This window comes from Spea bombifrons, chromosome 12 (assembly GCF_027358695.1).
Source record: "Spea bombifrons isolate aSpeBom1 chromosome 12, aSpeBom1.2.pri, whole genome shotgun sequence".
NCBI classification, from domain to species: domain Eukaryota; kingdom Metazoa; phylum Chordata; class Amphibia; order Anura; family Pelobatidae; genus Spea; species Spea bombifrons.
Window position 1 is genome coordinate 6124518 of NC_071098.1, and position 14298 is coordinate 6138815.

General features: G+C 40.2%; 1 protein-coding gene across 4 annotated transcripts in view; it reads right to left on the bottom strand.

Annotated features, from left to right (window-relative positions):
* Nucleotides 1-14298, bottom strand: part of ACOT7 (acyl-CoA thioesterase 7) — a 51512-nt gene that overhangs the window by 33300 nt on the left and 3914 nt on the right. For 3 of the 4 annotated variants that reach the window (XM_053451850.1, XM_053451853.1, XM_053451851.1), the window contains exons 2-3: nt 12018-12135; nt 11037-11193 (exon numbers count right to left, since the gene is read on the bottom strand). In XM_053451850.1, coding sequence (XP_053307825.1) covers nt 11037-11193; nt 12018-12135 — 275 coding nt within the window. Of the gene's footprint in view, nt 1-11036; nt 11194-12017; nt 12136-13123; nt 13159-14298 lie in introns of those variants that run through there. The other variant, XM_053451852.1, reaches the window with a different exon arrangement.

A 14298-nucleotide genomic window follows, 5' to 3' on the forward strand; every position in this document is an offset into this window, starting at 1 on the left:
AAACTTCTTCCTACTCCCCGAGATAACTAAGTCTGAGATAGAAACTAGTCTTATTGAAGTGGAGTTGCCCACCCCGGGACATACCGGAAACAGTATCCTCTCCTGAACAATGCAGATACATCTCAGGACAACTCATGGAAGCTCATGAACCTTGGGTTTCCTAAGAACCACACCTAATGGCATCTAATACTCATACTACATCGATAACCCTCGTGTTTTATTTATAAGACCCCTAAAGAACTCTGATAACCAAATCGTTCCAGTAGAAGACTTTAAAGCCAACTGCCAGGACTTCAAGATCCTTGAGTCAGCTTATATCAGAGAGGGGTATAATACTATAACCTCCAAGCAGGTGGGAGTCAGGAGGCTGATCTATATATTAATATATTATTATTATTATTGATTATATTTAGAATGTAGTATCTCCTTATTTTACATTGTAATAAATATTTTGTATCAGTATTCACGCTGATTTGCACAAGATGAGACACAATCCGTTTAAACGGTTTTAATAGTTTCTACGGTTTTACGGGCACGCAGACAATCACCGGATAATAATGGAGATTACCGTCTGCTAACGGAATTCCTTTTGACGGCTTTTGCCAATCTAATGAAGTCTGTCCAAATAAAGCGATTTCTCTGCATTACGCTCCTGTCAGCGGCAGAACGGCTGCATTTAAATGTAATTACACATTATGGGAAAACAACAAGCAAATAATATGGAAAATATTTCTTCTCCCCTTTGACTAAAAGTGAATCTGACAACACGCTTTTGGGAAAGAGAATTACCATCGGACCTAAATAAAACTATCCTGACATGTCGGTTACTGTGGCAACTGCGAGCGACATTCTCTGCCTCGGGCAAAGCTTACATTACGTCAAAAACGCCCCTCCATTATTTAACGCGTAGAAACAGGTTAAAAAATAATACCTTTAATGCTGTATGTATAAAAGGTATTTTGTATGTAAATATACAGAATGATCCGGGTGGATCAGTATTATCAAATATAATGCATTTTAAAAACAAATATTTTTTTTTAATAAATGTTAAAAACATATACCGTATTTGCTCGATTATAAGACGACCCTGATTATAAGACGACCCCCCAAAATCTAAATATTAATTTAGGAAAAAAACAAAAAGCCTGAATATAAGACTACCCTATAGGAAAAAAAGTTTTACTAGTAAATATTAATTCATGTAAACAATATTTTCATATTTAATAAAAGCTATGATTGAGAAAAATATATATTTTTTTATTTCCTTTTATTTGCCAACCTGCCTCCCCAGTTATGCACATCTGCCCCCAGGGTTGCCACTCTGCCCCCAGAAATGCCTTATACCCCCTATTTGCCACTCTGCCCCATGATATGCCTTTTAATCCCCTATATGCCAGAGTGGCATATAGGGGGTTAAAAGGCATATCATGGGGCAGAGTGGCATATAGGGGGTTAAAAGGCATTTCTGGAGATATATATATAACTGCTAACAGCAATCACACCCCTATCAAGCCAAGGCAGCCAGTACATGCTGGAACCTAGGATGATAGGAGTGTGAGTACAGCCTCCCTATGCCATGCTACCACCACCACCCTTACACATCCATACTAACACACACTCATTCACAAACATTTAAATACTCATTCATTCCATTAATCACATATACACACACACGCTCAAACCCCCCAGCCCCCCACCCCCTTACCTGAACTGCTGATCTCTCACTCAAGACTTCTGCAGGGGCCCGCTGTGCGTGCAACTTCTCTGGCCCCGCCCCCAGAGGAAGGAGGGGGGAGGCAGAGTTTTGTGACACGCTGCTAGCTTCTTGTTCTCCTGCTGCTCGCGACCAAAGCCCGGTAAGTAGCATGGCCCCACCGGACATTTTGAGGTCTGATTAGTAGACGACCTCGATTATAAGACGAGGGGTATTTTTCAGAGCATTTTGGTTCCAGATTCTACCAGAAAATACGAAGAAAAAAGCAGTTTCATCAAAACGATGACTAGGAGCACCCCATAAAAACACAATAAATAAAGTAGAATAAATACATATTTTTAAAGGTCTTTTTATGAGATTATAAAAAAAAGATAAAAGGAAAATAAAAGCCCATTTGCTGTAACGCTACCAATGTTCCAGGTTTGTTGGCCACCGAAAAAGAAACACCTTAACTTACATTATTTTAATAAAAATCTTATATAAAATATATGCAATTTATGTAAAGAAAATATTGTCTGATCTTTTCATTTCTTCCCTGCCTGTTTTCCAGTCGTTTCTCTGCCATCAGGAAGTTATCTGATATGAAGTTTAATTTCCTTGCTATTATTTCATTTTAATAATTCAATCTCATTAGCAGTAATATCCTCCGACTAACTGAAACAAAGGCCGGGCGCTTGCCATCTGCTTCATGCTTTGAGTTCTCGCAAGGGAACATTGGAGGTCATCTTCTCAAAGTTCAAAGGATAGGGAACACAGATTAGCAGCGGGTTCTGGATATTGATAACATGAGCTCTGTAAATAAGACGGGAGCGGTTCTTTAGTCCCCTACCCTCTGGAATATGTGACAGCGAAGAGACATATAATCCAGGGAGAATTTAAGAATGCTGACCAATGAAAGTCTATGGAAGAAAGGACTTAATTATCATTGCCGTAAAGCATCAGCTCAGTGTGGTGTTTGAGCCTGGCAAGTCATATAAAGTATCACATGACCGACAGCAATGGTGGCCTCCAGGTCTGCAGATAAAGGGAGTTTCTGGGTAACAAAATGAGATAAAATCAGGTTTCTGTCAGTGCCGACCGACATTAATGTATACAGCGCTGGGGGTTATGCTCAACGAGAATTTCTAATAGGTAAAACATTTTACTAGAAATATACACTACTGTTCAAAAATTTGGGGTCACTTAGAAATGTCTTTGTTTTTGTAAGAAAAGCAAATTTTTACCATTAAAGTAACATGAAATGGAACAGAAATCCAGCGCAGACGGGGTTAATGTTATAAATGACTATTGTAGCTGGAAACGGCTGATTTTTTTATATATACTTCATAGGCGTACAGTGGCCCTTTATCACTCCCATCACTCCTGTGTTCCAAGGGCCCTTTATCACTCCCATCACTCCTGTGTTCCAAGGGCCCTTTATCACTCCCATCACTCCTGTGTTCCAGTGGCCCTTTATCACTCCCATCACTCCTGTGTTCCAATGGCCCTTTATCACTCCCATCACTCCTGTGTTCCAATGGCCCTTTATCACTCCCATCACTCCTGTGTTCCAATGGCCCTTTATCACTCCCATCACTCCTGTGTTCCAATGGCCCTTAATCACTCCCATCACTCCTGTGTTCCAGTGGCCCTTTATCACTCCCATCACTCCTGTGTTCCAATGGCCCTTTATCACTCCCATCACTCCTGTGTTCCAATGGCCCTTTATCACTCCCATCACTCCTGTGTTCCAATGGCACGTTGTGTTCGCTGATCCAGGTTTAACTTTAAAAGGATAATTGATGGTTAGAAACCCTTCTGCAATTATGTTACAGACAGAAATTTTCTTGTTTTAAATGAAAATGTATGATTTAGAACACAGACATGCACTCACACTTACTGATGAATAGAGGACTTTTGGGGGCTTTTTTTTCCACTTTTTTCCCAAAATTAAACGTGAATAAATAAATTTGTGGCAACTTTTACACATCAGCACTCAGAAATTGAATGTAATAATTCTGAGTTTCAGTTCGCCGCGGTAGCATTGAAGAGGCGATCAGCATAAAGATATCCTGTTACATTTTTCTGCCAAAAGGTGTCAAAACATGAAACGAGAAAAAAGAAGAGTATGTATTATGACAGAGGCAAGACAGAAATGGAATAAACAAAACCGACAAAAACAAATGTTTTAAGCAAAACCCATCCAAGCCACGTTCCATACAACATACGCTAAGTAGAGCTGAAATCGTGTGTTTATGCGTTTTTTTTCTTTCGTTTTTTTAATAGAAGACTCTGTGTAAGAGCGGAACCGAGTGACATTAATAAAAACAGTCAGATTATTAATAATGTCTGCTCATAATTTTACTGTCATAATATTGAATGAACTCAAGATTTAAAGGAAGCCCAACTGAGAACATTAAAGGAATAGTCAACCTATTTATTTTCTTCAGAAACACCTGAATTAATAAAATGTGTGATTCTTTTGGCATTTTCGGTTTCTCTTTTTTCTTAATGGAAGAATTGAGGACTCCATATACAATTTCCGGCATTTAATCAGCGGAATCCCGATCTTTTCATCTCACCAGCTCGCCTTTCATACCAGACACGCTGATTAAAACATCCCAATAACAACTAGGTGGACAAAAAAAACCCAGAAAAGAAATGGATCTCAACAAGTTTATATTTACACGTACAAAGTATTCATAAGTTTTAGTTGCCATGGAAACTGTACTTTTAAATTATTTAAAAAGTTTGGTTGAATAATTTGCATGAAGCGTTCCGGAGACCTATTGCTTAAAAACTCTTTATGGAAGAGCTACTGGGTTTTGCTACACGTTAAAAAAAAAGTATTTTTATTAAAAAAAAACAAAACAATCAGAAACAAGTAGAAAACACCTGGGGATTTACTATTTACATAAAATGCTGTCTAAAGAAGGAGGTTCTTTATTGAAACGTATTGGACGGGAGTCTTCGAGGTTACCTATTTTGGATCTGAGGTCATAGGTAGAAGCGATAAATAAAATTCTTCTAAATACCTTAGAAATATCTATAAGTCCCCAAAATCTTGGCAAAGCCCCATCGCCACCTGGGAAAACCCCATCTAAGCCAACAGTGCCCCCCCATCGGCCACTTGACATCATGGGAGGTATGGTGTCCACCACGTCTGCGTACAATGGATTTAGTCTTGGCTTACAAGGTTAATGTTTGTCCAACTCTATAAACATAACAACCTATCCAAACCGAAAGACGAATCTTCATATATATCCCAACAGACATGTAATTAAAGACACAGCTTACACAAAATCCATACGGAGGAGGAAACAGATGAATCGGTCAGCGTACAATCGAGACCTGTCCATCACCATCACGTGAGATCAGCGCTGATCATCAAAACTCATCAATCAACAGCCCACATTCCAATCAGAAATATGTCAATGTATATGGCAATACGTATGTTATAGATCAGGTGTATCTTTTTTTTTTATAATAACTATCACAAAATAATAAAAAAGGATGAAAAAAGAGCAGAATGTTCTCTTTGCTGACACTCCAAGGACTCCATGAATAGCTCGTCTTTGGGAAGACCCCGCACGGAGAGAGATTGTCACGTTTGCTGTGAATATCAAGTTTCTAATCTTCACCTTCGCTGCAGATTCACAGTTTTAAAGTTACTTTTAAACATGTTATTTTCTTACCTAATTGATTTGTGATCATGAGGTGCGAATGAAACGAAGAACCCTTTGAATGTATAGTATCCACAGGAACGTCGGTTTTACACAAGAAAAATGACTTTGATCAGCAGAGCGGGAATAAAAATGGATTCTACAAATTCTTTTAATATTCAAAACATGCTCATCTCGTTAGCATTTGTATTTTTAATGCCTTTGACATGCAGAACAAGACATTACCCAGCATGCAACTGGTGTGAACATCAATAAAGATAATATGCCTAAAATGCCATTACTATAATAAGAACCAGAGCAGGTAGGTGCCAGTTTTTATTGGATATGATATCCCAAAACTGATGGTCAAATCAATTCAAAAAGTATTAATAGTGGGCCACCCCAGACCCCCTGAGATCAGGATACTGGACAGATCAAACTAATCAAAGACATTCATTCACTTGCCATTTGACAAGCAGCGCTTCTTTAGTTCTGCCAAAAAGCAATCGGCTCAGTGTGGTGCCTGAGCAGGGAATGTCCTCTAAAAATCACATGACTGCCAACAATGGCGGCCTCCAACTTTGCATATAAGAAATTTATTGGGGGAAAAAATGAAATAAACTCCACTCTTCATCAGCACGAGACCATATTACTGCTTATAATACTGTATATGATGCTCAAATGATGATGATATAATTATGAATGATGGACCTCACATGTACCTTGGAAAAAAGAGGCTGAGGCTGTCCCCATAAAGTTTAGAGCTAGGTAATCCTGTACTCCTAGAAATAATCTTGAAAAATTACTATCCCTTTAAAGGAAGAGGCAGAATAAAAGGACATATGCGCCTAAAAAATGATTACTATTTTGCTTCTCTAACACGGGGCACAGAACATATTATTTTCAATTTCGTTCAAAAGTTTGTGGTAACTCCGCTGGTTTCATGGAAAACAAGGAATTTTTTGGCTGTAATATAATTGCAAAAGGGTTTTCTAACCATCAATTAGCCTTTTAAACCTGGATCAGCAAACACAACATGCCATCGGAACACAGGAGTGATGGGAGTGATAAAGGGCCGTTGGAACACAGGAGTGATGGGAGTGATAAAGGGCTATTGGAACTCGGGAGTGATGGGAGTGATAAAGGGCCGTTGGAACACAGGAGTGATGGGAGTGATAAAGGGCCATTGGAACACAGGAGCGATGGGAGTGATAAAGGGCCATTGGAACACAGGGGTGATGGGAGTGATAAAGGGCCATTGGAACACAGGAGTGATGGGAGTGATAAAGGGCCTCTGTATGGCTATGAACATAAACAAGTACATTTCTAAACGACCCCAAACTATAACAGTAGTGTACAAAATACAAACTTTTGTAAACGCTCCTCCAGTGTAAGAGCTGAGCTCCAATTATTTTATTTTACTTACAAGGAAAAATAAAATATAAAAAAATCTCTAAATAAAATATGCCATATGGTGGTAGATAATACCCCACGTGTTACACCCACACCAAGATGTGTAAAAAAAAATGTATCTAATTTGAGCAGCTCTTTTAATAATATATGTTTTGTCTCTCGAGTGACATCCAAGTTAGTGTGAAACGTTCCACACCGAAACCTCAAAGTAAACTTTATTTTAGCCAGATTTTTTTTTTATGTATATTTTCCTTCTGTGGAAAATTTGAGCCCATCTGGGAGAGGTCAAACAAGGGATTTGGAGACAAAAAGGAGATGGGAAGCCAGAGCTATAAAAGAAAAAACTTTTCTCGGCGTTTGAGTAATCATCACACATCCAGTCGCAGTTCCCATGTGTGAAAACCCGTTGCTATGACAACCGCTGCTTTGCGAGAGAATTTCTTTTTTTTAAAGATAAATCAACAGAGGGTACATTGATAAGTGCTCGACAGAACCCCAAAAACGGCCTTCCCGCAGCGCGTTATGAAAGATCCCCAAAGCCTCACTCCATATATCAACATATAGATTAATTGGGTAAATATTTTACATGTGGACCTATATCCCCCCCCCATACCTTCCTCCTTATCACAATAGACAATAATGGCACCATTGTTGTCTTTTATTTTACCGAGATGGTGGTGGATAAGTGGAACGGTCACCCAGCAGAAGTGGTGAATGCTAAAATTAAAGATGCACGGGCCGAGACGAGACCAACGACTGATTAAGGTCTTTACAGCGGGAAAAACAGGCGACTAGACTAGAGTGGGTCTGATCTGCCGTCATAATCTATGTTTCTATATCATTTACTCTTAAGGAATGACCACAGATGGATTTTGGAATTCATCGCTCTACCTGCTCGCCCTTGAAGGGTTAACAGTAAAAAAAAAAAAAAAAAACCCTGGACAACTGATATTATAATATCATAATTTAACCGTTTATAGGGCAAAATGAAAACTTTCATTCCATTAAATACCCAAACCCTTCCTACAAACCTCGTCATATTTGGCCTGATGTATTTTTTTCTGGGACTGCTTATCATATGACGCTAGCACATGCACTGGTTGGTTGTTGCCATAGAAACAGCTTCTTAAAAAAAAATAATTCTGTGATTTATTAACATAATTACATCTCAGAAGGATTAAAAAGAAATGCCAGAACTGCTAAAGTATATATATATATATATATATATATATATTTGCTTACCATGCTAGGGAGCGGAATTCAAATTTTGTCTAAGTGGCACAGCATCTTTAAAGTTAAGGATTTTAAAGATAAAAACAAATAAATCAATCTCATATTTCAATGCGTTTGTCAATGTACCCCCCCTAAGGTTTCTTATTAATTGTGGTAAGGTCAAAACAAGGTCAAACGACACCACGCGATCCTTGGGAGAGAAGCTAAACCCTGAAATATACGGTACTACCGCCGGTATCTGTTTTTTCTCCCCAATTATGCCCATAGAAGCCTCCGCATGGTGCAAAAGATACAGTGTATGTTGAACGCTTTCAGTAGGAGGTAACACGTGGTGCAAAAACCTCTGCAAGGGTTAAATATTTATTGATTTTCCTTTTTTATGCACACATTATACTTATTTATACACTCATAGATTATATTTACCCCACCAGCTGCTTTAGGATTTAATGTATTTGTAAACGCGCAGCGAAGCATCGAGGAACGCATTAAAGTAATCAAAGAATTATCCAATTTCATGGCGTTTTGCCCAAAATGATAACACAGTTACAAAATATAGAAAAAGATGCAGTCACATGACAATTAAATGTAGCGTACAATTGTATACACACACACACATATATATAAAGTAATATCAACGTACAACAAGCACAAATATTGTGAATTTAGTGCAAATGATGAGAAAATTAAACGATTTAACATTAAAAATGAGTTTTAAGATAAAAGAGATTTATCGCATCTTTTTGCCTCACCCTAAGATGATAAAACTATTAAAGAGGACCGACGCGGTGATTAAAGCTCATGCGCGGTCTCCTGCCCTGGCAGCTGAAGAGGATAATGCCAGCCTGTGAGCTCGGACCCTCCAATTACACGTTTTCTTTCTATTTTCACTCATCTATTGAATTTTTTTTTACTATCTGCCGATAAGTTTGCGTATTTTTGTTTATAGTCTTTTGTGTGGATTCTTTTTTTTTTTTGGGTGGGAGAGGTGTTTGAACTTAGGATCCTAGCTCTTTGAAGACCTCGGTGGTCACTTTCTTAGCACTGTCTGAGGGGGGACCAGGAAGATCCAGCCCTCCTGCAGGCTTCGGCAAAGAGTGAAGGAAAGGGCCACGTATCTCTTTAGGGAGTGCAAGTACTGCGGCTCCTCCTGGAGCACAAACAGACGTTCTCAACTTTTCACTTGGGTATAGAAGCACCAGCCCATCCAGTTTCAATAAAAAGAAAAGCAGTCGAGGTAGAGCCTAAGAAGTTTATTATGAGTACATGCGAGAGGAAAAACATTGATCCTCTTAAGCCTGAAGGCACATCGAAGCCCAATGAGCCCCTAAATGATGGTCCTACTAGGTGATCATATTTGGTGGGGAAAGTGTGATGGCTTTTTGGCTACCACTTCTTCTTGAAGACCTCAGTGGTTGCCCTCTTTGGTAAGAGTCCAAGAAGATCCGGCCACAAAGAGAAGGAAGGGGGCTACATATTAGTTTATGGAGTGTGGCTCCAGACGATGAGGAGATGTGGCCTTGAGCACCCACACCTTCTTCATTGATGATGGTAAAGCAGGATACCTCGGGCTTCAGGCTAAGCCAACGCATTAGGAATAAGGATATTTGTATGAAAAGGTCTGGCTAGGCCTATGGGGGATTCGGTTAGGGTTTTAGCATCACATTTCCCTTTTAGGAGATAAAACTAAGAAGAAGAAAAAAAAATAAAAGGTACAAAGTAGATAGAGACGGAGAAGAAGTGTTTGGTCAATGAGAAAGAAATATCATAGGGATAAAAATAGGACACTAAACATAAAAGACTGAAAAGAGATCAAAGAATGGTAATCAATGGCAATTTTGTTCTCTGCTTTACAGATGAAATGCGATGCACTCGCCAGCAGAATGCTTGAAACGCTAGAATATTTTTTTTGTGGTGAATATCATATAAAATATAACTCCTCAAACACAATAGCAGTGCCCAACACAATGCGAATAAGCATCCCCATCTGACATGCAAGCGGTTACGCTGTTGACCTACGCACTTGATCCTTCAATGGCCCTCTGTCTCCAGTTTGAAGCTGCGATGCTAGTACTACAGCAGGGGAGGACTTACAACGTAGCTCTCCCGCTCTTAACCCCCCCCCCCAACTTTAGCTATTCTTTTGTTTGATGAGAATTATGGAATTTTTAACACGAAAGCCTAAAGTTGCACAAGGTGGGCTCAAGCCCAACATCTGTGTTGGCCCGGCTTGTGACAAGTAGAGTGCTGCGACCCAGAGACGAGCCAGCTCAAACCCCGCATCCGCTGTAGTGTTTTGGTCCTCACAGGCACTCATACTCGTACATCTAAGGACTTTGCTTACATGGTTTGCATGCCATGGTCAGCTCTCGTGTGGTTTGACAGGCTCAGCCTGGGGTCTCCACTCTGCCTCGACTTGCGCCACCTGCTGGAAATCTCCTCGCTGGCTTTTAATGAGACTTTGTATCAAGCAATCTAGGGCAATGGAGCTAGCCAATAAATGCATCACCTTTACCAAAGGACCAATGCCTCACATCGTTATAATGCTTCTCTTTTCATGTTTACAGGGAGAAGCAACAATATTGTTCCTTACACAGTGTCTAAAAACACAGCAAACATAAATATTAAAAATATTGACATATTTGCTATTAGGAAGATGAAACATTAAGAAAATGAGACGACAAAATTGCTCCTTTCATCAACAGTCATATAACAACACGGTTAGATAAAGTGCGTCAAGCTAGGGACTGATGATTGCCTAGTGAAACACACACTAATGTAGTCCAGAGCTAGAGGGTCAGATGTTTATATTCAATGTAAGGAATTTTTACTTTTCTGAGAGAGTAGAAGATAAGTGGAACAGCCTTCCAGCGGAAGTGGTAGAGGTTAAGTACAGTGAGGGGGTATAAGCATGTATGGGCATACAATTTAGGATTGTATCCATACGGATCAATGAAACAAGAAGGTTGGTACCAGCAGCAGCGTTTTTGGAAACATGGCAGATACACATAATGAACGCCGGGGTTGGCGGGACTTACTTGTCAGGATGTTTTCTGCCATGACGTTGACTTGCACCTCCACCGAGTGCTTTGAGGTGTACGTAATTTCAGCGCTTACATGACCCACTTCTCCAATGCACATCGGGGACAGGAAATCTGTGCGTTCCACTCGAGCGAGCGCCGCCACGCACTTCTCCTAGGGAGCGACATATCAAACATCAACGACCGAGTGAGCCGGAGCCGCTTCTCATTAGATGACTGTCGGCGCGGCTAAAGATACATCATTTAGATGAGGATGATGTGTATGTTCACAGGACCATCATATGCTTCAAACAATGAGGGATATATATACAAAGAAAATGTGCCTTATCGCCATAGTAACCAAGTGACTGGTCCAAACAGCAGGAACATTCCAATGGTTGCTATAGTGATAGGACCACGTTAAAGCCCTCCACCAGCATCACTTCTTTCATGTAAGCTTATAGTCTTCACTCTGCATAAGACCTTTAAAATTAACCAAGACCCCCACCTAGTGGTCAACAGGAGTAACAGCATCAGCAATGGTAATACAGCAAAGCATATCAAAAACACACAACCGTTACCAGATTAACCCCAAGCAAGTGGTCAGGAGATATTAACTTCACCATACTTATGGATGAGTGTGCTGGGAGCTGGAGTCCACAAAAATGCAGCAGTCAATTTTTATACTGGATGGGCTCTGTGCCTCCCATAGGGTATTCTTTTACATGTTAACCCACTGAGCACTGGGGTCGAAAGGGTTAAGCAGGCAATGCAACAAAGTGGCGGGAAAAAAAACCAGAGGTTGTATAGCTAGTCACAGTCTATGTTTTAAAATACAAATAAAGGACATTTTTTGGTTTTGCACTATTCCATTTTTCCCTGACTATATCTTAATTGTGTATGTATTTTTTTTAGAAACATAGAATCTGAAAGCAGATCAGACATATTTATCCCATCTGTTGTTAATTCTAATGACTCTTAATGGGTCAGGTGTCTTACCCCGGTTTGGCTGTTACAATGTCGTGTACTGATAATGGCTCCAGCTTCTTCAATCATCTTTAGTATGGTTCCACCATGGACGTTTCCAGCTATGTTGGCATCATCAGGACGCATGATCCTATAATAAGAGAAAAGACATTTCAAGACATTTAAACTACATTTAAAAACACTAAATAGGTTATATATATATACTACCATTCAAAGGTTTGGGGCCACTTACAAATGTCCTTGTTTTTAGAAGAAAGGTCGATTTTGTCCATTACAGCAACATGAAATGGATCAGAAAAGGATAATATACAGTTAGTAAACTCTTTTGCAATTATGTTACAGCTAGAAATGTACTTGTTTTCCATGAAAACAGCTCACTGACCCCAAACTTTTGAATGGTAGTGTGTGTGTGTGTGTGTGTGTGCGTGTGTGTGTGTGCGTGTGTGTGTGTGCGTGTGTGTGTGTGTGTGTGTGTGTGTGTGTGTGTGTGTGTGTGTGTGTGTGTGTGTGTGTGTGTGTGTGTGTGTGTGTGTGTGTGTGTGTGTGTGTGTGTGTGTGTGTGTGTGTCCAGAGACTACAAAGAGCAGAGTGTACATAGTCAGCCAAAAGTAACAGGGTCTGGTTCTGGTTCTGGTTCTGCCCTTTGCAGGGGGATAAAATAACTTTTCTCTGATACCTACAGAGACAGGCAGCTAAAACTGAGCACAGCGCAGGTACAACAAAGTTGAAATGAGTAGATAAAACCTAAATGATCTCCTCCCTCCAGGTTGGGTTGAGCTCTCATGTTATTAGCATGATACATACATGACCTGAGCGCTCTGTTCATTAATGAAGGTTACTAAATACATATCTTAGAGCGCTAATCCATAATCTTCATAAAGTTTCCCAATGAAAGATTGCCTGTCCTAACAATACCTCTATCGAAAATGAGAGGCGCGTTCCATACGCTCGGCGGTTAATACAGACACCGAGCGACGATTCAGACTATTTTACTTTAACTGCTGAACCAGTCAATGTTTTTGCACAAGTGCATTATCTAAACCAAGAAGACTAAGTAAACCTAAAGAATCAGAAGCCAAAATGCAAGCAGACCGCGCAGGGTGTATGGCGTACAATACCTTCTGGTGATATGATCCATGTAGGCAGAGTTCTGATGAAAGAACCATGAATCAGAGGGACTGCATTCACAATATGCAAAGCGCTATGATGTCATGAGTGATGCAAGTGGTGTGTGCCTTCACCACATGTGTCAGAATAATATTACCGACTTTTTATTCTGCCCAGTCGTGGAAAGGAGTTGAGTTTACAGCCAATAGGAGTCTTTTTTTTATGTTGTCATGGCAACTCAGTTGCTAAATTATCAGAAGAACAGATGGAAACCGCTTCCTGCTTTTATGTTCCATTCAGACACAAATTACAGGCATTGCGTGACTATCTCATAAAACATCCTTTTTCTGCATTGAATTCAAGCTACGCTCGCATCATCGGAAGTGTCATCGAGAAACGTAGAAGGCAGAGTTAAAATATCAGCCATTTACAAGAGGACATATTGTTTTTTTTATGTCAAAAACGCGTCTATGGGTTACCCAGCAACGTTTAAGCTCACAGACCTCATTGTGTATTATTAACCTTTGAGTTTCTCCTGCATGGGCTTCAGCGGAAGCGGGCACTTGCAAATATTATGAGCATTAGGTATTTTTTCCTCCCCATTTTATAGAGTGCCATGATAAGGGCTGCCATGATATTTATTTTGTCCACAAGACCTGAATTGAAACACAATACAAAAAAAAAAACAACGACAACCTCAGATTATTTTCTCAGCCCAAAGTGCTGGTACTTCTGTTGTGAAGAAGTGGGGGGTGATCCAAAAGTGCTCGGTAAGAGCCACGGTGGAGAAACCGGACCCTGAAATCTTCTTAGGAGCCACTCACGAAGGTATTTGCCCCCCCCCCGTCTTTCCCTCCTTAACCTGGGTCTGCAGAAGGGCTGGATCGTCCTGGTCCCCTTCATAAGTGCCGAAGGCATCAAGAAGAGATGGGAGCCATAAGGCATTGCCAACTCACCCACCCAAAAAAGCCCAGATCTCCTGGGAACCGGCTACACTGTGGAATTTTTAGCGACATGGTTTAAGAAACACCACACAAAAACATATACAATGATGTAATCTAGCACACATGAACAAAAGAAAAAGTGCATTCATGGGAGAATAAAATAAAAAGGCCCAATGCTCTAATGCAGTTACTGGTACCCAAACCCAGTACAAGCCGTGAGCGAGCCCACGGACATCTCGGGG